General features: G+C 43.5%; 1 protein-coding gene across 2 annotated transcripts in view; it reads left to right on the plus strand.

The window, feature by feature from the left end:
* Positions 1–1,207: 1,207 nt before the first annotated feature.
* The window catches only part of ano10a (anoctamin 10a), a 39,798-nt gene continuing 14,836 nt past the window's right edge, over positions 1,208–26,169 (plus strand). For both annotated transcript variants that reach the window (XR_006833730.1, XM_046315847.1), the window contains exons 1-12: positions 1,208–1,326; positions 2,335–2,556; positions 3,692–3,851; positions 4,492–4,689; positions 4,961–5,095; positions 6,728–6,847; positions 7,250–7,819; positions 8,093–8,148; positions 8,253–8,327; positions 10,868–11,050; positions 11,486–11,677; positions 11,900–12,028. Coding sequence is in view for 1 of the 2 variants with exons in the window: in XM_046315847.1 (XP_046171803.1) it covers positions 3,713–3,851; positions 4,492–4,689; positions 4,961–5,095; positions 6,728–6,847; positions 7,250–7,819; positions 8,093–8,148; positions 8,253–8,327; positions 10,868–11,050; positions 11,486–11,677; positions 11,900–12,028 (1,797 nt within the window). In the remaining variant the exon portion in view is untranslated. The remainder of the gene's footprint in view (positions 1,327–2,334; positions 2,557–3,691; positions 3,852–4,491; positions 4,690–4,960; positions 5,096–6,727; positions 6,848–7,249; positions 7,820–8,092; positions 8,149–8,252; positions 8,328–10,867; positions 11,051–11,485; positions 11,678–11,899; positions 12,029–26,169) is intronic.

The following is a 26,169-nucleotide window of genomic DNA, read 5'->3' on the forward strand; positions in this document are numbered from 1 at the left end:
ATATAGCGGGTCTTCTCTTGAGAGCCAGGTCTGCCTTCGGCAGCCTTTCTCAATAGCAAGGCTATGCTCACTGAGTCTGCACATAGTCAAAGCTTTCCTTCATTTTGGGTCAGTCATGGTAGCCAGGTATTCTGCCACTGTGTACTCTCTGTTTAGGGCCAAATTGCATTCCAGTTTGCTCTATTTTTTTAGTTAATTATTTCCAAATTTGTCAAGAAATTACCTTTTTGTATTGTCATGATTTGGTTAGGTCTTATTGTGGTTTTGGAATCAATTCCTTTTAGGTTGTTGTAGAATGAACGTCTGTTTTCTGGATGTTGATAATTAGCGGGTATCATCCTAATTTTGCTCTGCATGCAGTATTTGGTGTTTAACGTTGTACACAAAGGATGTTTTTTTCAGAATTCTGCATGCAGTCTCAATTTCTTTTTTCCTCATTTTGTGAATTCTTGGTTGGTGAGCGCACCCCAGACCTCAGCCATAAAGGCCAATTGGTTCTATAACCGATTCAAGTATTTTTTTTTAGCCAGATCCTAATTGGAATGTCAAATTGTATGTTCCTTTTGATGGCGTAGTAGGCCCTTCTTGCCTTGCCTCTCAGATCGTTCATAGCTTTTCGGAAGTTACCTTTGGTGCTGATATTTAGGCCGTGGTAGGTATAGTTTTGTGTGCTCTAGGGCAACGGTGTCTAGATGGAATTTATATTCATGGTCCTGGAAACAGGACCTTTTATAGGACCATTATTTATGTCTTACTGAGATTCACTGTCAGGGCCCAGGTCTGACAGAATCTGCGGAGAATATCTAGGTGTTGCTGTATGCCCTCCTTGGCTGGGGACAGAAGCTCTGACAAACAGGCACAACTAAGATATAAAGTCATTTTTTGCCTAATTGCCACAAGCGTCCACTTATATATATATATACACACACATAGCACCTAAGATTTACGAAACGTCCTATTAAATAAAATAAGCGTCAAGTAGCAAATGAGAAATTACCATTTTTGTTTACTAAATTCGACACCCATTGACCTCCATACAAAAATGATTTACTTAGTTGGTTTATTTTCGTGGCCAGATTTTGGGACAATGAAAACTTCTCACATCGTCTCTTCCTCTGAGCGAACGAGACTGGGAGGGACCTACCTACATAAACTCCCAAGTTTTGATGAACTTGACCAATAAAGTCTCGTTTTCGTTGCAAAACGTTTTCCGTTTGAAGTAAACGGTTTCAGTAATACACCCCTGAAGAAGAACGCGACTTTTTTACTGACGCTGTGGGACGTGATATTGCGGAAGATACACACACACGCCACAAATGAACTCTGGTATGGTCAAATACAATTATTTCCACAAAAATTGGTAGTCGTATTCGATAGGCTCTTATCAGAGACAATGCTATGGATTCTGTGTTTTATATGACAACCTCAATAGTAATAATAAACTAGCCAAACCAAACTAACAAGAACTAATACTTGTATCCTGGGAGCAAGACCATAATCATAATAACCCTCACCTGATTGTCTGGTGAGGTTTACATTACATTTACATTTAAGTCATTTAGCAGACGCTCTTATCCAGAGCGACTTACAAATTGGTTTAGTCTAACCACAAGGCAGGTAACCACTAGAGCGTTGGACCAGTAACCGAAAGGTTGCTGGATCGAATCCCTGAGCAGACTAGGTAAACATCTGTCGTTCTGCCCCTGAACAAGGCAGTTAACCCGCTGTTCCCCGTTGTAAATAAGAGTTTGTTATTTATTGACATTCCTAGTTAAATAAAGGTTAAAATAATATTGTCAACAGTATAACTACTGTATTTTTTTTCCATAAAAGACATATGCCGTATGCCTGTCCTACTAGAAAAACGTATTAGAATCCTATTCAAACGAGGAAGCCCCATTGAACGTGTTCTTGTCGTGATTTACTTGCCTCTGTTCCATAGAGATAGATACAGGACTCTAGTGCCCAAAAACCGGTCTAAGCATGGGCAGCGCATTTGAGGACTTTCACTATTTTGAAGTATTCATTGGGGTGGGACTTCTTATGGGTTAAGGAATGAACACATAATTCCATCCAGATCATCAGGAGGGATCAGCCAATGAATTATACTTGTGAGCAAACATTCCATAACTGCAGGTGATATTCAATCACCAACCTTGGCTTTGTACCTTTTCAAACAACACACTCCAGGTGGCAGTATGCACCCTTTCAGTTCGTTTACGATCTCATAGAAATAGCAGAAGAACAAAAGTGACTACACTGCCCATGCTCTCACAGACTCCATAATAGGACAAATACAATGTTGCGTCCTCTAACTATCTCTATGCTATGTAGGCCTACACACACAGCAAAGCACGTTGGTGGGTGTGATAACTGCGGGCTGAAGTCTACAGCGGCGCTTGCCTGTCAGTGCCAGTGACGTGGAGAGGCAGAAGTCAAGCAACTCTTCTGATTTCTCAAGACAATAGAAGATTCGAAATAGGTATTTATTGTCGACTTGGCATTGTGGGAAACCTTTAAAAGTGGACCTTATTGCGCCAGCGAACGAAGCACGTGGTGAGTAGCCTTGTTTATAGAGATTTGTTGATGTAAAAGGCCTACCGGTATCTACTTTTCTGATTTGCGTCAAATGTTTCCCCAGTTGTACGTGACAATGTTACGTCAAAGCTCAACACATTTCTTCAGAGTAAAGCAATCATGAGTATACCCTGTAACAGTGTTTATAGCCACCCATCGATACTGCAACGAACGTGCGGTTCGTGCCCCGCCCTCTCTCACACCAAAACACTTAGCTGTCACTGTCACTGGCCAGCTTTAGCTGATATTCAGAATCAGATTTAGGAGCAAATTACATTTTAACCTCTTTAATACATGGGAAATCTGTTTTTTTTTAAGCCGTTGTGATTCAACGTCTAAAGTAAACAGTCGAATGATCTCAATCAGTTGGGCTGAACCCAAGCCATAAGAATGACTTAAAGAGAAGGCGTTTTAGAATATGAAGGCAACTTCAGAAGTTAACGACTTCAGACTAAAAAGCTAGCCTGGGAAAGGTAAAGGGGGATACCTAGTTAGTTAGTTGTGCAACTGAATCCAGTCAACTGAAATTTGTCTTCTGCATTTAACCCAACCCGTCTGAATCAGACCAGTCTCTTTAGCCCAAAAAACCTACAAAACTTCATTCGTTTTCCCATAAGCGTTGTCCAGCGAGCTATGGCGGAGTTAGTGCATACAAAAAGACGCCATTACTATTTCTCTCTATTGAACGTTGAGATTGCTGAAAGGCCAGTTTTTTTTGGCAATGACAAGGAGTGGCAAGGAGTGGAATGTTAGCTAAAGAGACTGGTACTCAGACTAGTAAAACGCCTCAAGGATGAACCCCTGAACATACCACACCTTGTTAGGTAATATAAGATTGTTTTAGGCCAGGTGAAGGTGCTGCAACTCACATTTGCAAGAGGAGCAATAAATAATTTGTTTACCTAGAGCAACATTTGTATGTGCAACAACTGATATTTTATTTTATAGATTTAAATAACCAATGTTGTTTATGTATTTAGGCTATGTAAAACATATTGTCACTGTACACCGATACTTGTATGTTCAAAACTGAAGAATGCTATTCTGGCCTTGTCATTTTGGTCCTTAGGCAGTCATGTTTAATTCATTTGTTTCCTATCTTGTCTCTCCCCAGGCTTCACAGGGAGAGGGGAAAATGCAAAAAAGCTTGTCAGTGTATGACAGTCATGGCTCAACATTTGCACCTCTGGTGGTCATCGAGTTGGTTTCAGAAACCAAAGAGGAAGCCATCGCATGGTTACTAAACAGGGTCAGAGACAAGCAGCAAGATGGAGGTACAGTACATTGAGCTTAGCTTACCTACTATATATTGGGAACAGAGATTTGAAGCTTCCCAACAGTTGAAACAGTCTTCTCACCATCGCTTTTCAAATTGCCTCTGCTTCCTCTCTTTTGGCTCCCACTCTATCGTGCTCTCTGAAAGTGAGCGAAACTGATCCGATAACATATCTGGGCCCATGTCCACAAAGCATCTCAGAGTAGGACTGCTGATCTAGGATCTGTTTATAAAATATTATTATGATCTAAATAGCAAAACTGACCCTAGATCAGCACTCCCAGTGTGAGATGCTTTATGAATACGGGCCCTGATGCCACCTGTGATAAGCTACGTGAAAACAAAGCAGGCTGACCTTATCACTTATATGGTGAAATACTCACTGAAAAGAACACGGTTCAGTACAATAGTCCCTTTTAGTTACTGTATCTATTAACCAGTAAGTCTGGCTCTGTTGATACAATATGGTTGTCCTAGGCTATGTCCCAAAATGGCACCCTATTCCCTACATAGTGCACTACTTTTGACCTGAGCCCTGGTCAAAAGTAGTGCACTATAAAGGGAATAGGGTGTAATTTGGGATGAACACCTAGTCTATTGATGCCTTCATACCTGTCCTGATTCCTCTGCTGTGTTAGGGGCTGAGCTGCTGGTGGAGCAGCTGACTCCAGGGGCCCAGGGCACGGAGAAGGACAACCCCAATGTGTATGTTGTGGGGGCCTCCTGGCAAAGGCTTCTATACGGAGCTGAGGACGTGGGCCTCTTCAAGGAGTTCAACGACGGCTCCATGAGAGGCTTCACGTATGCCAACAAGCACAACTTCAAAGAGTTCCAAGGTAATCTAGGGTACAGTACGTCACAAATGGCGCCCTATTCCTTATCGCATAGGGTTCCATTAGTGATGCATACATAGTAAACTGTGAATGTACTATAGATGATGAATAGTATTTTAAATGTTCTGTATTATATTATTACAACTATATTACTATACAATTACAATACAATAATTAGATTGATATGTAAATACAGCATGTTGTTTAAATAAACACCATTACTACACTAGTGTAAGAGCACGTTATTGTATTGTAAAGTGTCTCTATACTACAGGTGATGGGGATGGTTTTCTGAGCATGGCAGAGTGTCAATACATCATAAAACATGAACTGGACAACCTGAGGGCCAAGGATGAGGCCCATGTGCCTGGATATCCGAAGATGAAACTGTATCCAGGGAAGTCAGTCAGTAAGTACACCACTGACCCTATGACCTCAGCCACACTGAAACACTGGGTGCACAGTCATCAAACCTGGGTTCGAATAGTATACATTTTCTTTCAAATACTCTGAGCCTGCTGCCTGGATTGGAATGCCAGATGGGCAGGGTTTGGACTTTTGTGACTATACCATTGGTTCCATTGTGCTAGGGAAGCTCAGAGCCATTAACGCCGTCAACAGTTTATTAGGTACACCACTCCGTTCACCAAAATAGTGCGCTCCTACAGACAGTGAGTCATGTGGCCGTGGCTTGCTGTATAAAGCAGGCAGACAGGCAGCGAGGCATTCAGTTACTGATCGATTGAACGTTAGAATGGGCAAAGCGACTGAGCGTGGTATGATCGTCGGTGCCAGGCGTGCCGGTTCCAGTATATTTTCATGCATGACAGTGTCAAGGGTTTACCGAGAACGGTACGACAAACAAAAAACATCCAGTCAGCGTCAGTCCTGTCGGTAAAAACGGCTCGTTGATGAGGTCGAAGGAGAATAGCAAGAATCGTACAAGCTAACAGGCTGGCCACAAACAGGTAAATAATAGCACAGAACGTCATCTCGGAACGCACAACTCGTCGGTCCTGGTCACGGATAGGCTATTGCAGCAGACAACCACACTGGGTTCCACTCCTATCAGCTAAAGACGAGAAGCAGCTCCAGTGGGGATGCAATCACCAATACTGGACAATTGAGAAGTGTAAAAACATCACCTGGCCCAACGAATCCCCATTCCTTTTCCATCATGCTGATGTCAGTCAGGTGTATAGATCTTCTGTATGGCTCAGTCAAGTTCAGCACACATGAAAACCAATACTATTTGAACCCAGGTCTGAAGCCAATTCCATATTTGAAACATAACATACATAATCCTCACATTGTCTCCCCATCAGAGTCAGCAATAAGGACAATAAATATGCAAATGTCAGTGGATTATTCAAATACGAGATAAGGAGTCAATGCTCTTGCTGAGCAGATAGACTGCTTTTCAGCTTAACCAATTGTTTAGAAAAATAATGCAACGTTTTGGAAATAATTTTGTCAAGAAATGACGTGAAATTAAAGCTTTTTATTTTTATACAAATATACTAGTACATATGTGGGTCCCCACCATTGTCTGTATGTTATTGTTTCAGAAAACTAAGCTTTCTCTCATTATGAGGAAAGTTAACAGTTCAAACTCAACTGTTTTCATTGCTCTCAAGTAGACAATGTTCTCAGAGTCATTTTTAGCACTTCAGCAATTTAACTCGGGAATTATCTCTCACCAAAAGAGCATAGGTCTGCATAGGCCAGCTTTTCCCAAACCCGGTCCTCCAGTACCCCCCAATAGTACACATTTGTTATTGTAGTCCCAGACAAACACACCTGATTCAACTTGTCAACTAATCATCAAGCCCTCAGTGAGTTGAACCAGGTGAGTTTGTCTGAGGCTGTAACAACATGTTCTGTTGGAGGTACTGGAGTTGGGGAAACACTGGCATGGGCCACTAGTTCAAGTTTCATTATGTTTATCTAATAAAGATGGCTAGAATCACATGACAAATAGCGTCAGGAGACTGGGGGGGATGTGAATGGACTGACTCTTCTGTTTTTAATGTAATCTCAGTACGCAGAATGCAATCAAAGGGGATCCTTGTCCAAGTTTTCCCTCTGCATGAGAAGGAGGAACTCAAAAGGCTTTCCTTTTCCTGGTTCAAAAAGATCAAGTTGTCCTTCCAGCCTCTTGGTAAGTTACAGTTGCCATTGCTTGATCATTTTGCCCTTTGAATCCTAAGGCTGCACAGAGTTATCCATCTCTTTCAATATGAACTTCACTGGAGTATATACAATGATTAGGCTATCACCATGTACAAGACATGGAACATGAGACACCTGAAACCCCACCTCTTTAAGGAGTACCTAGGATAGGATAAAGTAATCCTTCTACCCCCCCCCCCTTAAAAGATTTAGATGCACTATTGTAAAGTGGCTGTTCCACTGGATGTCATAAGGTGAATGCACCAATTTGTAAGTCGCTCTGGATAAGAGCGTCTGCTAAATGACTTAAATGTAAATGTAACATTCTAAGAACCTTCTAATAGCTTGTTTGTGACTAAATCCTCCCCATGATTCCCCATGGTCCATCCAGATGACATCAGGCACTACTTCGGTGAGGGTATGGCACTCTACTTTGGTTTCCTGGAGTATTTCACCTTGGCCCTGATCCCCATGGCCCTCATAGGCATACCATACTACCTCTTCGACTGGGAGAACTACGACAAGTTCACGGTGTTCGCCGGCTTCAACCTGGTGTGGTGCACGGTGATCCTGGAGTTGTGGAAGCGCCTCAGCGCTTCGCTGGCGTACGGATGGGGCACCCTGAGCAGGAAGAAAGCCTTCGAGGAGCCGAGGCCGGGTTTCCACGGCGTCTTGGGCGTCAACCCCGTCACGGGGCGGGCGGAGCCACTCTACTCAAACGCCAAGCGTCAGCTGAGGATCTACCTGGTGTCTGTTCCCTTTGTGCTGCTGTGCCTCTACCTGTCTCTGTATGTCATGATGATCTACTTCGACATGGAGGGCTGGGCCTTGATGATCCATGATGAGGAGCCTACCTTCTGGACAGGACTGCTACTTTTTATCCCCAGTATTATCTACGCTGTGGTTATAGAGATCATGAACCTCATATACCGCTATGCTGCAGAGTTCCTCACTGGCTGGGGTGAGTGGGGTTGGATGGGTGGGTGGGTGGGTGGGTGGGGTTGGATGGGAGGGTGGGTGGATGCATTTTAGCTCATATTTTCTAATACATACAATGTTGTTTTAATAATGCAGAAAACAACAGAACACACAAATCATTGAGGCTAAAAATACATTGTCTTAATGCTACAGTGGTGTTTCCTGTGTTCCTCTTGTTCTTTTGCTGACTGTAGGGAGAGTTGTTGACTTGATAGAAGACACACTGTATATGAAGTCAATGTTATTTTTGCTTTAGAAAACCACAGGCTTGAGTCAACATTTCAAAATCACCTGGTCCTTAAAGTACTGGTGGTGAGTCATACATGAAATTGGTTTGTTTCCATGATCATTTCAAGTTAAAAATTGATTTTGAAAATCCTTTTGTTAACAGTTTACTTGTCATCTTCTCTCCCCAGTTCAACTTCTTCAACTGTTTTGCCTCCCTATTCTACATTGCCTTTGTGATGCAGGATATGGTGCTTCTCAGACAGGTGGGTCACTACCAATGATGTGTATATATACCCTGGATGACTAACAGGGGGCGCTGTATTGAATCCACCGCGCAGCCATCTTGGTAACCCTCCTTCATTGTAAACAAGATTTTGGAAGCTATAGAAATGCATGTGTTAATGTCGACATTTGTTTTTGACATGTATATTCTATTACGGACACAAATGCATCATTTTATATTATATGTTAGCAAAACATAAAACAAAACAAAACATCTTAAATATATGTAATTCTGTCCTATTGAATTTCAACACTGTAGAATTCCATTCATTCCTATAGAGGACTGCTCCCACTGGGGAGAGCCAATATGGCCAACCGGTGGCTTCAAAGCCTCTCAAATGGCCAATACATAGCATCAGCAATCCAGAGTTGATACACATCATTGGTCACTACTGGCCTTTGGCCTTAGATGTTCCGATTCAAGTAATCCATCATTCCAGACATGGACGGCTAGAGGCACTAGCAACAGAGACAGTGATGGATATATAAGGCTCTCACTACTAGCAATATCCCCAATTCTGTTATTGTGTTTCATTTTCTGTCTAAATAGCACCCTATTCCCTGTATAGTTGACTACTTTTGACCACAGCCCTAGGAGCCCTGGTGTAAAGTAGTGCATTGTAAATGGAAAAGTGTACCATTTGGGATGCAACCAGAGTTGTTTACTGCAGCTACTACTGCTGCTACTTCTGTTGCTGGTGCTGCTACTTCTGTTGCTGGTGCTGCTACTTCTGTTGCTGGTGCTGCTTCTGCTATCAATCAATCAAATGTATTTATAAAGCCCTTCTTACATCAGCTGATGTCACAAAGTGCTGTACAGAAACCCAGCATAAAACCCCAAACAGCAAGCAATGCAGGTGTAGAAGCACAGTGGCTAGGAAAAACTCTCTAGAAAGGCCAGAACCTAGGAAGAAACCTAGAGAGGATCTAGGCTATGAGGGGTGGCCAGTCCTCTTCTGGCTGTGCCGGGTGGAGATTATAACAGAACATGGCCAAGATGTTCAAATGTTCATAAATGACCAGCAGGGTCAACTAATAATAATCACAGTGGTTTTCGAGGGTGCAACAGGTCAGCACCTCAGGAGTAAATGTCAGTTGGCTTTTCATAGCCGATCCCTCAGAGTATCTCTACTGCTCCTGCTGTCTCTAGAGAGTTGAAAACAGCAGGTCTGGGACAGGTAGCACGTCCGGTGAACAGGTCAGGGTTCCATAGCAGCATGAGCAGCAGCACGGCCAGGTGGACTGGGGACAGCAAGGAGTCATCATGCCAGGTAGTCCTGAGGCATGGTCCTAGGGAGAGAGGGAGAGACTACTATTTCTGCTGTTGCTGCTACTGCAACTACTGCTATTGGTGCTACTACTACTTACTCTGCTACTGCTATTGGTACTAATGCTACTACTGCTGCTGCTACTACTTATCCTGCAGCTACTCCTTATCCTGCTACTGCTACTATTGGTACTGATGCTGCTGCTGCTGCTACTAATGCTGCTGCTACTACAGATACTACTACTCATACTACTGCTGCTACTCATACTACTGTTACTACTACTGCTGCTACTCATACTACTGCTGCTACTCATACTACTGCTGCTCATACTACTGCTGCTACTCATACTACTGCTGCTACTCATACTACTGCTGCTACTCATACTACTGCTACTGCTGCTCATACTGCTGCTACTCATACTACTGCTGCTACTCATACTACTGCTGCTACTCATACTACCACTGCTACTGCTACTACTGCTGCTGTTACTACTGCTACTACTCATACTACTGCTACTGTTACACTACTGCTACTGTTACTACTGCTACTACTCATACTACTCATACTGCTGCTACTCATACTACTGCTGCTACTCATACTACTGCTGCTACTCATACTACTGCTACTGTTACTACTGCTACTGTTACTACTGCTACTACTCATACTACTGCTACTACTCATACTGCTACTCATACTACTGCTACTCATACTACTGCTACTACTGCTGCTACTACTCATACTACTGCTACTACTCATACTACTGCTACTACTCATACTACTGCTACTACTCATACTACTGCTACTACTCATACTACTGCTACTCATACTACTGCTACTACTCATACTACTGCTGCTACTCATACTACTGCTACTCATACTGCTGCTGCTACTCATACTGCTGCTGCTACTCATACTACTGCTGCTACTCATACTGCTGCTACTCATACTGCTGCTACTACTCATACTACTGCTGCTACTCATACTACTGCTACTACTCATACTACTGCTACTACTCATACTGCTGCTACTCATACTACTGCTACTACTCATACTGCTGCTGCTACTCATACTACTGCTACTCATACTGCTGCTGCTACTCATACTACTGCTACTACTCATACTGCTACTACTCATACTACTGCTACTACTCATACTGCTACTACTCATACTACTGCTACTACTCATACTACTACTACTGTTACTACTGCTGCTACTACTATCTACTATCAATATCCTCTTTTACTTCCTTTCAGAGTCTGGCCACGCTGCTGATAACGTCTCAGATCCTGAACCAGATCATGGAGGCCTTCCTGCCCTACTGGCTCCAGAGGAGGAGAAACAAGAAGGCCCATAAGAGGATGATAAAAACCATGGAAGACAAGGAGCTGCCCCTCTCTGAGCAGGTCAAGCTGGAGGCAGACATGAGCACCTACCTGGTGAGTTACTGGACTCAAGTTATGGGGGAATGAATGTGTAACTAGGAAGGTTGTGATGAATGTGAATGATACCTTCATGTTCGTTGCAGTATCTTTACAATACATTTGAGTCATTTAGCAGATGCTCTCATCCAGAGCGACTTACAGGAGCAATTAGGGTTCATTCTTTGCTCAAGGGCACATCGACAGATTTTTCACCTAGTCGGATTGGGGATTCGAACCAGTAACCTTTCGGTTTCTGGCCCAACACTCTTAACCACTGTCTTGATTGGTTATGCTGTTATGCTTGCCTTATACACAGAATACCCCCATCAAGTAAAATGTTACTGCAGTGTTTAGACAGACATAGATGAAGAGTCCAGTGGCTGAAGTGGGTATTGTAATGCTCTAGTCTAACCTCATGAATCTGTATAAACTCTGTTGTGTTCTATTAAGGGAACATTTGATGACTACCTGGAGCTGTTCCTGCTGTTTGGCTATGTCAGTCTGTTCTCCTGTGTCTACCCTCTGGCCGCGGTGCTGGTGGTGCTCAACAACGTCACAGAGGTCTACTCGGATGCCTTCAAGATGTGCAAGGTGTTCAAAAGACCCTTCTCTGAGCCTGCAGCCAATATAGGGGTGTGGCAGGTAAGGCTGACCTAATAGCTCTTTCTACTCTGTTTAGTTCTCTATAGTACATTTAGTGTGGTTGGTTGGTTTGATTGACTTTATTTGATAATTAAAGGAGATAAGTTTTCAAGGATAAAAAGGTTAATGTCTAACTGTGATGATTGTTTTGAACTGTGGTGGATAGGAAGGAAAGGGAGACCAGTCAGAGGGGGAAAGTTCCTGTGTTTTCTTTTCTTCCAGCTTGCCTTTGAGGCCATGAGTGTGATCGCCGTGGTGACCAACTGTGCCTTGATTGGCATGTCCCCCCAAGTCAAGTCCTATTTCCCAGAGTCAGAGACACAGCTCATAATGTGGGTGGTGGGCTTCGAGGTACTGTACCATTTTCACACCTCTCACTCTTCACACACAATCTGACTAGACATGTATGCAATCATTTCCTACTCATTTTAAAATCGAATGAAACTTATTTCCAAGATTGTGTCTGTTTTGGTGCTTCTTGCACCTAAATATATTTGAAGCAGGCTGGCCAGCAGAATAGAGTTGAAGCAGGCTGGCCAGCAGAATAGAGTTGAAGCAGGCTGGCCAGCAGAATAGAGTTGAAGCAGGCTGGCCAGCAGAATAGAGTTGAAGCAGGCTGGCCAGCAGAATAGAGTTGAAGCAGGCTGGCCAGCAGAATAGAGTTGAAGCAGGCTGGCCAGCAGATGGTGCCAGAGAGTCATAGAATGAGAGCTCCATCCTTGCTGCTTTAGTAGCGTGTGTAAAGATGATGATGACAGGGTGTTTATGTCCTAGCTGTACTGTAGGTCTTGTCTCCTCCACTGTGTCTTTGAGTGCAGCTGTAAGCAGGTAAGAGTACAGAGGGTAGGCCAATAGATAGGACCTGTGTTAGTGGGGGAGATATGTGTGGAAGATGCACTGTTAGAGCTTCCAGACCCAGAATAACTCCAGTCAGTCCACGTTTGTTAGGATCCCAATTGGGGGAGCTCGTTGTGCAACATCCTCCGCATGCACCTCCAGCCCTCGAGAGATAAAATAACTAAGACAAAAAAAGAGCAGAGGGGGAGCCTGAAGCAGAGGAGAGGTAGTTCATTAGAATAGAATACACTTATTTTATTAGTCCTTAGAGGCCATTCTAGTGTGTTTTATCTATATGCTAAACAACATTGTATTTTTATGGATTTAAAACGAGGTCATGGGTGCATGTTTGGTTGAAAATAGTTTTTGCATTTGTCTACAGAACTGCCACAGAGCAAGTAAACCAGTTCTCTTAATACTAACTGCGTATGACAATCCCTTTACTGCGGTTCAAACACTTCAGATTTGTGCATTTATTGATTTCCTGTCTTTGCACCAGCTAATACAGACCAGCAGCAATACAGACAGAATCATGGACAACCAGATAGGCAGCAGTAAATACAACACACCTCCTCCTGCACATACTGTATGTCTCCAGCGCCCAGGGAGTTGCCCTGACCACCCTGTGAGAATGAAGAGCATGTGTGGCCTGTATACTCTGTGCCTGGGCTCTGTGCTCGGCTGCTCAGGCCTTGATGCTGTGTGGTAATATAATGCCGTGACCTCTAACCTCAGTAGCTCAGGCTGAAGTTGGCACGGAGGTGAGCTGCTGCAGAGAGCAGGGTGGATCAGGGCTTATTTTCTCTCTCTGTCTCTGCAATCCACCTCACTCTGTAGAACATGTGATGTCACACAAATCTACAGCACGGGGGTTATCACACTGGATTACTGTCTGGTTGTCTGCGCATGAGAAAGAGAGAGAGATCGTGAGGGAGGGATAAAGAAAACAAGAGAGAAATAGGAGAGAGCACAAGGTTGCGAGAGAAGGAGAAGTGAGGGTAGTAGCTGAGAGAGATGAACCTACCTCACTAGCTTATTGTACATCCAGGCACGTTTCACACTGCTGCCAAGCAGCACATTTCCTGTAGATCTGTGGGTTGGCGTCTCCCTGCCAGATGATTCAGTCCATTCCAGACTGGAGCAGCAGAACCAGCCCTGCTATTCAGCAGCAGGGACAGGGTACACACACACCGATCCTTTCTGGATGCATTGCTTGTTTATGTATTCATTGAACGTTGTCAATACATAATCACCACAAAATATCTGCCAGAAACGATTTGAGAAATATTCATGAATCACTGATCCACATGATACACTGTGGCAGAGGCTATAAATATCTAGATTCTATTCTATGAATATCTAGATTCTATACTATGAATATCTAGATTCTATTCTATGAATATCTAGATTCTATACTATGAGTCGTGCTACAGAGGCAGTCAATGTTGCGCACATATAGCCTGCATCCTAAATGGCACCCTATTCCATATACTCCCCTATGGGCCATGGTAAAATGTAGTGCACTATAGGGAAATAGTGTACCATTTAGAATGCTGCCATAATAACCAAGCCAGTTACAGGAAGCAGAGCAGGATATGGCTATTAGGGCCTCTAGTGCCTTCTGTCAGGGATGTCAGTCCTGCTCTAAGATACAGAGAACAGGTATTTCTGAGTCAATCCAGCTCTACGACACAGAGTGATATGTTGCTGCCGTACAATACCTCATTTCACCTTTGAGGTGCAGACAGTACTATAGTGCAGTGACTTGTGTTGTGGAACCAGACCACTGGATCATATAGGAGGAGAGTGGGGACCAAACCACTGGATCATATAGGAGGAGAGTGGGGACCAGACCACTGGATCATATAGGAGGAGAGTGGGAACCAGACCTCTGGATCATATAGGAGGAGAGTGGGAACCAGACCACTGGATCATATAGGAGGAGAGTGGGGACCAGACCACTGGATCATATAGGAGGAGAGTGGGGACCAGACCACTGGATCATATAGGAGGAGAGTGGGGACCAGACCACTGGATCATATAGGAGGAGAGTGGGGACCAAACCACTGGATCATATAGGAGGAGAGTGGGGACCAAACCACTGGATCATATAGGAGGAGAGTGGGGACCAGACCACTGGATCATATAGGAGGAGAGTGGGAACCAGACCACTGGATCATATAGGAGGAGAGTGGGAACCAGACCACTGGATCATATAGGAGGAGAGTGGGGACCAGACCACTGGATCATATAGGAGGAGAGTGGGGACCAGACCACTGGATCATATAGGAGGAGAGTGGGGACCAAACCACTGGATCATATAGGAGGAGAGTGGGGACCAGACCACTGGATCATATAGGAGGAGAGTGGGAACCAGACCACTGGATCATATAGGAGGAGAGTGGGAACCAGACCACTGGATCATATAGGAGGAGAGTGGGGACCAGACCACTGGATCATATAGGAGGAGAGTGGGGACCAGACCACTGGATCATATAGGAGGAGAGTGGGGACCAGACCACTGGATCATATAGGAGGAGAGTGGGGACCAGACCACTGGATCATATAGGAGGAGAGTGGGGACCAGACCACTGGATCATATAGGAGGAGAGTGGGGACCAGACCACTGGATCATATAGGAGGAGAGTGGGGACCAGACCACTGGATCATATAGGAGGAGAGTGGGGACCAGACCACTGGATCATATAGGAGGAGAGTGGGGACCAGACCACTGGATCATATAGGAGGAGAGTGGGGACCAGACCACTGGATCATATAGGAGGAGAGTGGGAACCAGACCACTGGATCATACAGGAGGAGAGTGGGGACCAGACCACTGGATCATACAGGAGGAGAGTGGGGACCAGACCACTGGATCATACAGGAGGAGAGTGGGGACCAGACCACTGGATCATATAGGACATATAGGAGGAGACTGGGGAAAATACTGCCCCCCACCCCAATTTAAAAAAACATCTAGCATCAAATGAGAAAAATGTATCTTGTGGAATTTGATTTCTTCACTACCATATAATGGCGCATTGATAGGCTAACTTCCATACATGTGATCTATCTTGCATATTTTTTTGTGTTTTAAAGGCCATGGACTCAGTCTAGTCAATGCAAAATGTTACGAGGGCCCTTCGGCTCTGTCTGTCTCGCTCTCCTGGCTAGCTGTTATTCCTCTGTCCTGTCTGTGATTGGCTGGGACAGGGCTGATTGTTGAGCAGGTGATACCTGGGTAATTACTGTACAGCATGGCATACTTCACAGAGCAGTAACCAGGCAACAGGGTAGCCGAGCCACAGACACAGAGACTGTCGGAAGGAGGGGAGAGAGAAGAGAAGGCTAAGGATCAGGAGTAATTGAAACACTTGATGATGCCTTGGCAGTCAGGGCATCCAGGCCAGGCATTCTCTCCAACCTCTGCCTCTCTGATGCACTGATCCCAGTCTAAGTGGTCACTAGACATTGGATTGATGGAACATTCCTAGATGTAATGATTAGCCTACATGTAAAGATTATTACACCAAGTTTGCACACACTAAAATGCTGTTGTCATTGTCAAGTTGAATGTGTTTGTACATTTGCACAGATTATGTAATAGAGTTATAGTTCATGTCAATCTACCCTTTCATGCATTATCCGTAGACCAAAGCACAGACTGACTATACTTTTAAAAATTTAGATGGAATAAACATTCCACGGAACAAGGAGAAATCGGGAGGAAATATTTATGTTTTACCTTCCATCCTATTCCCAGATAAAGCCTATACTATTTATGCTAGTAAAACACATCAGTAGTCTTTGTTGTCACTTTCTCCATGAGGGTTAAAGGCAGGGAGTCAGAGAGTAAAAGTAGTGCACTATGTAGGGAATAGGGTGACATTTGGGATGTGTGCTGTTTACCAACTTAATCCCTGAACACTGCATCTCGTGTGGCTTTTACTTTGCTGTTTTGATTTAAATATGTAAATGTATTTCTCGCTATCAAACAGTGACACATTTTTAGAAAATGTTACCTAAGCGCTCTCTGTGTGTGTGTCAGGGTTTCCGTTATGAAAATGTGGTGCCAGACATTTGACCTACAGCATTTTCATTTAAGTAACAGACATTTGAGAAATGTACTGGTCCAATATGATTAGGGTGTCTGCCCACGGTTATCAGAATGACAGAAATCCCATTTTAGATGATGGTCATTCATTTGAACAGAACATGCAGGTGGAGGATACAATGACGTGCGTCCTTACGGCGCACTTTGAATACGTTAGAATAACTGTCCACGTTGAACTTTTTCTCAGCCAACGACGACTGACCAACAGCAAAATCACTAGTAGATGCATAGGCGGGGCGTGAGTTTCATGTTCTTAAATAATAAGCTGAGCTCCTCAGTGTCACGCCTTGGTCTTAGTATTTTGTGTTTTCTTTAATTATTTGTTCAGGCCAAGGTGTGACATGGGGTTATTGTATTGTCGTATTGGGGTTTTTGTAGGCATTGGGATTGTGGTTGATTAGGGGTGTCTAGTCTAGGCTTGGCTGCCTGAGGCGGTTCTCAATCAGAGTCAGGTGATTCTTGTTGTCTCTGATGGGGAACCATATTTAGGTAGCCTGGGTTTCATTTCGTGGGTGATTGTTCCTGTCTCTGTGTAGTTTCACCAGATAGGCTGTAATTAGGTTTCACGTTCCGTTTGTTGTTTTGCTTTTGTATAAGTTATTTCATGTATCGCTCTTCATTTATTAAAGACATTAGTAACCACCACGCTGCATTTCGGTCCGACTCTCTTTCTACAAACGAAGAACGCCGTTACACTCAGTCATGTTTTCTTCGCCTCACATTGTCAACGAAGTCTGTTTTTTAACATCCATTGTGAAAGATAGTTCCTCAGAATTAGAAAAATCTTTCCAACACTCCCGGCCTCGATAATCACCAAGCGTTGGTGTGAAAAAGCGAAATATCATGATCTGATGATCCCATATAGCTAGTGGAAACGTCATTAAAAAACACAGCTGTCTGTCCGGAGTTTACTGGCACAGAAACTTCAAGGTGCTGGAATAGGCTAGTTGATACAGTGTTGCAAGTTCCCCATCAACAGCTTTTGGCCAGACCCAGTTGATGATTTGATACAATGTTGATACAACTTCTCTACCAATAGCCTAAGTCAAGACAGACAGAAAGGGAGGCAGACAGGCGGTGCAGAGATTCATGTGATTGAAAGAACCAACATTTTAATCAGGATATTTTCTACTGTTTTTATTTGTCAGCTTTAGGCCTATGTAATGTACTTAGTTGATGATGGAAGATAGGCCTACTGCTGCATTGGCCTATAGGCTATATCTCTGAGTTCAATGCGCTCTTCTTTAGCCACCAATGGATCACAGTGTGTCCATGTGGCGGAGGCTGGCACTCTTTTGACATATTGAGCATTTCACTCCAGATTTCTATGATGAACCACGTGACAATGATTTTGAGAAATTAAATTGTATTTATTGAAATGAAACTGTTCCATGAAAATGTGCATATAAAAATAATCATGTAAAAATAATCATAACTGTCACGCAGGTCGGTAGAAATGGTAGGATAGATTGTAAACTTCCCCAAACTTGAAACTCAGGAGCTGCCTGTGTGCTTTACTAGAACACACATTAAACATATTTGTGAACGAGCAAGCGCGTGCAGACATAGGAGGTCCCGATTAGTTGATTAGTTTTGGCGCCGGTGTTGTGCCGAAAACCTGCCCCCTGCCAGAACACACCCCCTTCACGTGAACGCGCACACACTCGATTCTTCATTGCTGCGACTTGCTTGCTAGTTGAGATTTCTGATCAGTTAGGCTGCGTTTCATTAGATTTTTAATGTCGGTTTGATCCGGGGGGGGGGGACTAGTAATATCTGCAGTTTTCCTTTGGCTATTTGTTTCAAGTGTATTTTCTGGCTGAAATCCCCCACCCCTTTCTAATTTCCTTAATTTTGTGGCTATAGTCAAATACTTTCTGTGGCTCACAACAGTCAAATACTTTCTATAGAACAAACGGCAGGATAGGCAACCAAAATTAATAATTAATGTGTGTTATATTACAGACAAGGGAGTATAGGGAGTATATTACAGACAAGGGAGTATAGGGAGTATATTACAGACAAGGGAGTATAGGGAGTATATTACAGACAAGGGAGTATATTACAGACAAGGGAGTAAAGGGAGTATATTACAGACAAGGGAGTAAAGGGAGTATATTACAGACAAGGGAGTATATTACAGACAAGGGAGTAAAGGGAGTATATTACAGACAAGGGAGTAAAGGAAGTATATTACAGACAAGGGAGTAAAGGGAGTATATTACAGACAAGGGAGTAAAGGGAGTATATTACAGACAAGGGAGTAAAGGGAGTATATTACAGACAAGGGAGTAAAGGGAGTATATTACAGACAAGGGAGTAAAGGGAGTATATTACAGACAAGGGAGTAAAGGGAGTATATTACAGACAAGGGAGTAAAGGGAGTATATTACAGACAAGGGAGTAAAGGAAGTATATTACAGACAAGGGAGTAAAGGAAGTATATTACAGACAAGGGAGTAAAGGAAGTATATTACAGACAAGGGAGTATATTACAGACAAGGGAGTAAAGGAAGTATAGTACAGACAAGGGAGTAAAGGGAGTATATTACAGACAAGGGAGTAAAGGAAGTATATTACAGACAAGGGAGTAAAGGGAGTATATTACAGACAAGCAGTAAACATTTCAGAACAACTACTAGTTGAATAAGACATGGGAGAGATGATGATTTTAGGCACAACACCAGCCCTGCTGGAGACTGAAGCAAAATCTTTTTTAATCAGACAAACTCTGCCAACACTGATAAACAATCAATGAAAATGACGTTGTCCATATAATGGTCCTACTATCAGGGGAGACAAATAGAATATGACGTCCATCTAGAGTGGAAACTGTTGTCCAATAACTCACTTTAAAGTAGCACTGATAGAGTGAATATGCACAGTGCGCACTCACCAGGGATATACTGGTGCCAATAAGATAGACTATAGGCCTACTGTTGTTCCCTCAACTAAAAGACAGATTTGAGTCTTTTCATTGTCTTCTCTTTACAGCAATAGCCATTTGCTTTCCAAACGATGTTTCCCTGCAATGTAATGTCTAATTATTGCGATACGGCTTGCTGGTCTTCTACTTTCCCTTGACAGTCGCAAGTCAACAATCATCTATTTGATATTTGCAACTTGCACAGCCTAAATTGCGCGAGCTGCCTTTCCTTCCGACTTGTAGGCAATGAGATTTAAAACAACAAGACTAGGGGAAGCTAATGGTCCTCTGTGGCTAAATCATGATTTAGTTGCCTATTTTGAATGATTTTATTTCTGTATTGCAGGGCTATCATTTTGGCAATTTATTTCAATTTACTTAGGGAAAGCTTAGCTTCCCCTAGCATTATGGGCTCGACGCCTATGTCAATCTACTATCCCCCATAGTAAAAAGAATTGACCTATTCTATTAGTCAGCTTGTCGAAAAACAAAATAGCCCAAACAGACCCTGGGACAGTTTTGGGACAATAGAGAAAAAAAGGTTAAAAAGCAATGAATCTTATGCAACAGACCAGAACATTTAGCTGAAAAATGTCAAATTGGCCTTTCCAATTTGATTTGTTGGCTTTTCATTTTTTTAAATCCCGAAAGCCGGTTAATGGAAACCTGTGTGTGTGTGTGTGTGTGTGTGTGTGTGTGTGTGTGTGTGTGTGTGTGTGTGTGTGTGTGTGTGTGTGTGTGTGTGTGTGTGTGTGTGTGTGTGTGGACAGAAACAGAACATCCAGTGACAACTCTGACAGAGGTTTGTCCTGTAACTCACAACCCAGGATGAAATACTGATGACCTGTCTGGGGGATGCATAGAGGATGTCTGGGAGAGGAGAGGACGGTCAGTCAGTCACTCGGTTTGCTCTGTCTGTCCTGGTGATTTATCTCACATAAAGGTTGACACAGAGGAGAGAGGAAGGGGAGTTGTGATGTATGGTGGAGTAGTAAGTACCTCTGTCTGGATACAGAAGCTGGACTGGCACACCGCTACTGCAGAGGTGAAGATGTCCGTTTAGCCTGCTGACGATCAAGGACGCAGGTGGAGACGACTTCTTAAGATGGGACATAATGGGAGTGTATGCAGCCCAACTCTACTGCAGACTGTGTATGGTCTTATTAACCACTCTTACTGTGTAACAGCCAGAATAGCAGGAGGGTGTCACAGATCCATAACACTAGTGTGCTGACGATATCTGAATTGTGCCTCTGAAATCGTGCCGCAAAACCCCCCATATGGTTGGTATTTCACAACATGAGTGATAATGAAGGAAGTGGGAGAGGGGCTATTATTTTCATGGGGATGAACTGAAATTCAACTCGCACTGTAGATTTTAATTGTAATTTTTTTATTTTACCTTTATTTAACTAGGCAACAAATTCTTATTTTCAATGACTGCCTAGGAACAGTGGGTTAACTGCCTGTTCAGGGGCAGAACGACAGATTTGTACCTTGTTAGCTTGGGTGTTTGAACTTGCAGCCTTCCGGTTACTAGTCCAACACTCTAACCACTAGGCTACCCAAGTAGGCTTGATATTCACTGCAGCGTTAAGGGCCGTCCACACCTAGGACATTAACTAGAATGATCATTTTAGATTTGTATCTTGATAGATTTTGTTATAGTCATAGTCATAGGTGAGGGCGGCCCTTAAAGATGGTTATTAGGAAGTGTTTAGTACTATGACAGAGTCGAGAGATGTCAGAATGTATAGGGAGGTAAATGAAAGGTTGCTGGTTCGAATCCCCTAGCCAACTAGGTGAAAAATCTGTCGGTGCCCTTGAGCGAGGCACTTAACCCTAATTGCTCCTGTAAGTCGCTCTGGATATGAGCATCTGCTAAATGACAACAACAAAATAGACCGTTCCTTAGCCGTCCCTTCTTGCCTTGGTCCTTTATAATGCTGAAATATGATTAACGCTGCCTGGTATAATGCAGATGGCTTTATTTGTTTGGCTCCTAACAACGCTGACTATCTTTCTCCCTCACGGTTTGCTTTGCCAAAGGAAATCAGCTATTGTCCTCTGAAGCCACTGTGATGTAGTCTGTGGTGTGTGTTGTTGAAGTCCAGAACCCTTTGTACCCAGTAACTGACTGTCTGATTCTGTCACCATGGTTGTGGTCTCCTTTTCTATTCTGTAGAGCACGATCAGCCTAGTGCTAGCTCTAGTCATATCTGTGCATTGACTCAGATACTGTGCCCTGAATCCCACCATATTCCTTATTTAGTGCACTACTTTTGACCAGGGCCCATAGGTCACAGGTCAAAAGTAGTACACTATATATAGAATAGGGTGCCATTTGGGACTGAACCTGTGTATTAATGTAAAAATCAAATCAAATCAAATCAAATTTTATTTGTCACATACACATGGTTAGCAGATGTTAATGCGAGTGTAGCGAAATGCTTGTGCTTCTAGTTCCGACAATGCAGTGATGTAGTGTGCATCAGCTCTGTGTGAAGCTGTGCCCCCCTGCTGACTGGCATCTCTAGTCCTGTTCAATGCTATTCTTCTACTATATATGACTCCAGTCTAGTCTTATTGAAGCTACCTGCCTGCTGTACTGAATAATCTCTGCAGGCCTGGAGACCTCTCCACAACCCTTCCTGTCTCCTCTGCCCATCAATGCCTTGGGTGCATCCCAAATAGCACCATGTTCCCTATATAGAGCATTACTTTTGACCAGGGCCCAGAGGAACAGGTCTCACACCGACCTCGCGGTACATCGAGGAACAGTAGAGGAAACAGTACTTGCCTCGAGATCAATAAACGGAAATTGGATCGAGCTGAAGTAGCTTGGTATGAATCATCTTGATGTAATCATTCATTCTCATGTGGGAGACATGCCACCTCTTTCTGCATTAGTCTCATATCCTTATAGAACACACAGTCTGCTGCCAGACTCTGGCCTGTCACATTGTGTGAATGCACGGTGCTCCAGGAGGCTCATTCTCACTCTGCAGTTGGCTGTCCCAAGGGTTACTGCAGAACCATGTCTCCTCAACATGTCGAAGTGTTTATGGCAAGCCACCAATGGTCGCCTTTCAGATGAGATCTATTCACAAACCCCCGACGTGAAAAGTTAGATTAAGAAATTCTGTTCGTGCCGCTTCACAGAATAAATGGTAAAAAATGACTCCCGATCAGTTGGAATCAATGTGGATTGAAATGCTAATTTGCTAAATGAACAAGGCAGTGCAGTTCTGGCCCCAGCTACATGGGGTGAATACTGAGCAGAAGGGATTTTGGTACAAAAGGCCACAGATTGCCATGCTAGTACTTACAGGTACTGTCTCAATTCACACTTCTGCACTGTTTAGAGCATCATAGAGAAGTAGTTTGATATTGAGTCAGAGCATCATAGAAAAGTAGTTTGATATTGAGTCAGAGCATCATAGAGAAGTAGTTTGACATTGAGTCAGGGCCTCATAGAGAAGTAGTTTGATATTGAGTCAGGGCCTCATAGAGAAGTAGTTTGACATTGAGTCAGGGCCTCATAGAGAAGTAGTTTGATATTGAGTCAGGGCCTCATAGAGAAGTAGTTTGATATTGAGTCAGGGCTTCATAGAGAAGTAGTTTGATATTGAGTCAGGGCATCACAGAGAAGTAGTTTGATATTGAGTCAGGGCCTCACAGAGAAGTAGTTTGATATTGAGTCCGAGCATCATAGAGAAGTAGTTTGATATTGAGTCAGAGCATCATAGAGAAGTAGTTTGATATTGAGTCAGGGCATCATAGAGAAGCAGTTTGATATTGAGTCAGGGCATCATAGAGAAGTAGTTTGATATTGAGTCAGGGCCTCAAGATGAAATGTACCCCTTTCAACTAACATTTGCATTTGTTAGTGTTCTTTGGTTTTCCAACGTGTGCCAAGCCAACCCTATCTCTCTAAATGCCCATAAACTCCTACTGTCAAGTACCAATCAGCTAAAAGGCTGTGGTGTTTTTAATGTTGCATTTCAATCAGTGTAACTACCTCAGTCAGCGTTGAGGCCAGACAGACTGGACTCCCTTCGCCCTTTTACATTCACTATACTGTAAATTCTACTACTTAGCTCACATTTTCTGCATCCCAAATGGCCCCCTTTTCCCTACATTGTGCACTACCCCTGAGAGGCCCTGGTCAAAAGTAGTGTACTATAAAGATATTATGTTGCCAATTGGGATACACAATTGTCTGTAATAAAGTAGTGTACGGCTGAAGGAGAGAGGGAGCGCCACACACACCTCCCCATCCTTCTAGCCCAAACCACCTATCTGAAGAACACTTTCCATAGGAGAAAATAGCCTGTAATAACAGTGTTTGGAAGTTTTCAGTCGACAACATTTGTCAGGCCTAACATGTATGAAGCCTTTTACTGCGATGAAAGTGGTGGCTGAATCCGATGGAATTTCGGCTGGCACATACTGATGAGGTACAGCGTGTTGTGGAAGCTGGCAATTCTCCAGCAATGACAGACCTGCTTTGCATAGCAGTGTGTTGGCATCGATTCGGAGTAATAAAGCTGGTTTCTGGTCATGCAGTTCGAAGTACACTTCTCCCGGCCGTAAAAAATGTATTGAGAAAAAAATGATGTATGTGTTGGATATTGGTCAGGTTGCTACCTCTCTCTCTCACACCTTATCTTACCTCACCTCAGAGGGGCTGTGAAGATAACAGGTGTGCTCTTTGCCACGAGTCGTCCTCACCCCACTTCCCCTTTGTCTGCTGTTCATCTGTCTCCTCCAATCACCTCAGAGGGAGGAGGGTGGGCCAGTGTTGTACTGGGGGGCCTCTTTCTGTATTCACAGCACTCTCTTCTCTCTTCCTTTTGAGAGATTGGGATTGTATTTTCAGCAAAGCCCTCTTGCCTGTCTTTACCATTACAGTTTAATATTGAGCTCCAGTGAACTGCTTAGGGGCTGATTTAAAGAGTTAGGGTCCAGAAGGGTCTTCAGCTTCTTAACTCTCACACAGAATAATCAGCAGGGTCTTACTGCATGTTTGTCACCCTGTAGTCTCCTGTTTTGCTTACAGTATTTCAAGACATTCTTTGATTATCTGGTCCTTAGTTAAGAGGTGTGATCTCTTAAATGGTAACCCTTTCAGCATTATATCTGGGAAAATAACAGATAAATAAAATACAAATAATTATTCTATGGTTTGGCGTGTTAATGGTTGTACGGGTTCGTTCATACTTTTACCTGACGCAGGTTTCACCTGAAAACACGAGGCAATGGATTGGCTCATACATTGACCTGATCTGCAGGTTTCATGTGACAACAGGACTGTTTTCAGACTGTGTGGGTCAGGTCAGCTGCTTGTTGTTAGCCTCGCTCTGAGAAGGAATGGAGCTAGTTCTGAAAGAACAGGGAATGTTCTGGTTAACTTGACTGACGTTGTTGTCCCATTGGGGAAACGTTGTTGCAGTATCATGTACATGTTTTAAATACAGTAGACTACAAATGACAATACAAAATTCACAAGTTCCATCCAGCATATACAGATGAAAGAAGACCAGCCTGGTAGATAGGAACATTAACCAGCTGTTTAGAGGGATATCACACCTGACACCAATGATAGTCTAGTTTTGTAATGTCAATGATTGGACACCGGTCGGTGATGGTGTTTGTTTGTCTCCAGAGCAGTTTACATTGTGTTGTGATGTTTCACTTCAGCAGCGAATCACGGTGCATCTGTTCAATCAGTTTAAAACTATTCATTATATCAACTATATATATTTCTCTTTCTGAATTCTAGGATAATAGAGAAATCTAGTTTCTCAGTCCAATATAACATCATAATACATGTCTACTTTTCCTGTTCCATGTCCTAAAGTCTCCCCTTACTTCCCTGTTGTTCCTCTGTCTGCTGTTGTGGTTGCAGCACTTCCTGTTCCATGTCCTAAAGTCTCCCCTTACTTCCCTGTTGTTCCTCTGTCTGCTGTTGTGGTTGCAGCACTTCCTGTTCCATGTCCTAAAGTCTCCCCTTACTTCCCTGTTGTTCCTCTGTCTGCTGTTGTGGTTGCAGCACTTCCTGTTCCATGTCCTAAAGTCTCCCCTTACTTCCCTGTTGTTCCTCTGTCTGCTGTTGTGGTTGCAGCACTTCCTGTTCCATGTCCTAAAGTCTCCCCTTACTTCCCTGTTGTTCCTCTGTCTGCTGTTGTGGTTGCAGCACTTCCTGTTCCATGTCCTAAAGTCTCCCCTTACTTCCCTGTTGTTCCTCTGTCTGCTGTTGTGGTTGCAGCACTTCCTGTTCCATGTCCTAAAAAGTCTCCCCTTACTTCCCTGTTGTTCCTCTGTCTGCTGTTGTGGTTGCAGCACTTCCTGTTCCATGTCCTAAAGTCTCCCCTTACTTCCCTGTTGTTCCTCTGTCTGCTGTTGTGGTTGCAGCACTTCCTGTTCCATGTCCTAAAGTCTCCCCTTACTTCCCTGTTGTTCCTCTGTCTGCTGTTGTGGTTGCAGCACTTCCTGTTCCATGTCCTAAAGTCTCCCCTTACTTCCCTGTTGTTCCTCTGTCTGCTGTTGTGGTTGCAGCACTTCCTGTTCCATGTCCTAAAGTCTCCCCTTACTTCCCTGTTGTTCCTCTGT

Source organism: Oncorhynchus gorbuscha, linkage group LG19 (assembly GCF_021184085.1).
Source record: "Oncorhynchus gorbuscha isolate QuinsamMale2020 ecotype Even-year linkage group LG19, OgorEven_v1.0, whole genome shotgun sequence".
Lineage (NCBI taxonomy): Eukaryota > Metazoa > Chordata > Actinopteri > Salmoniformes > Salmonidae > Oncorhynchus > Oncorhynchus gorbuscha.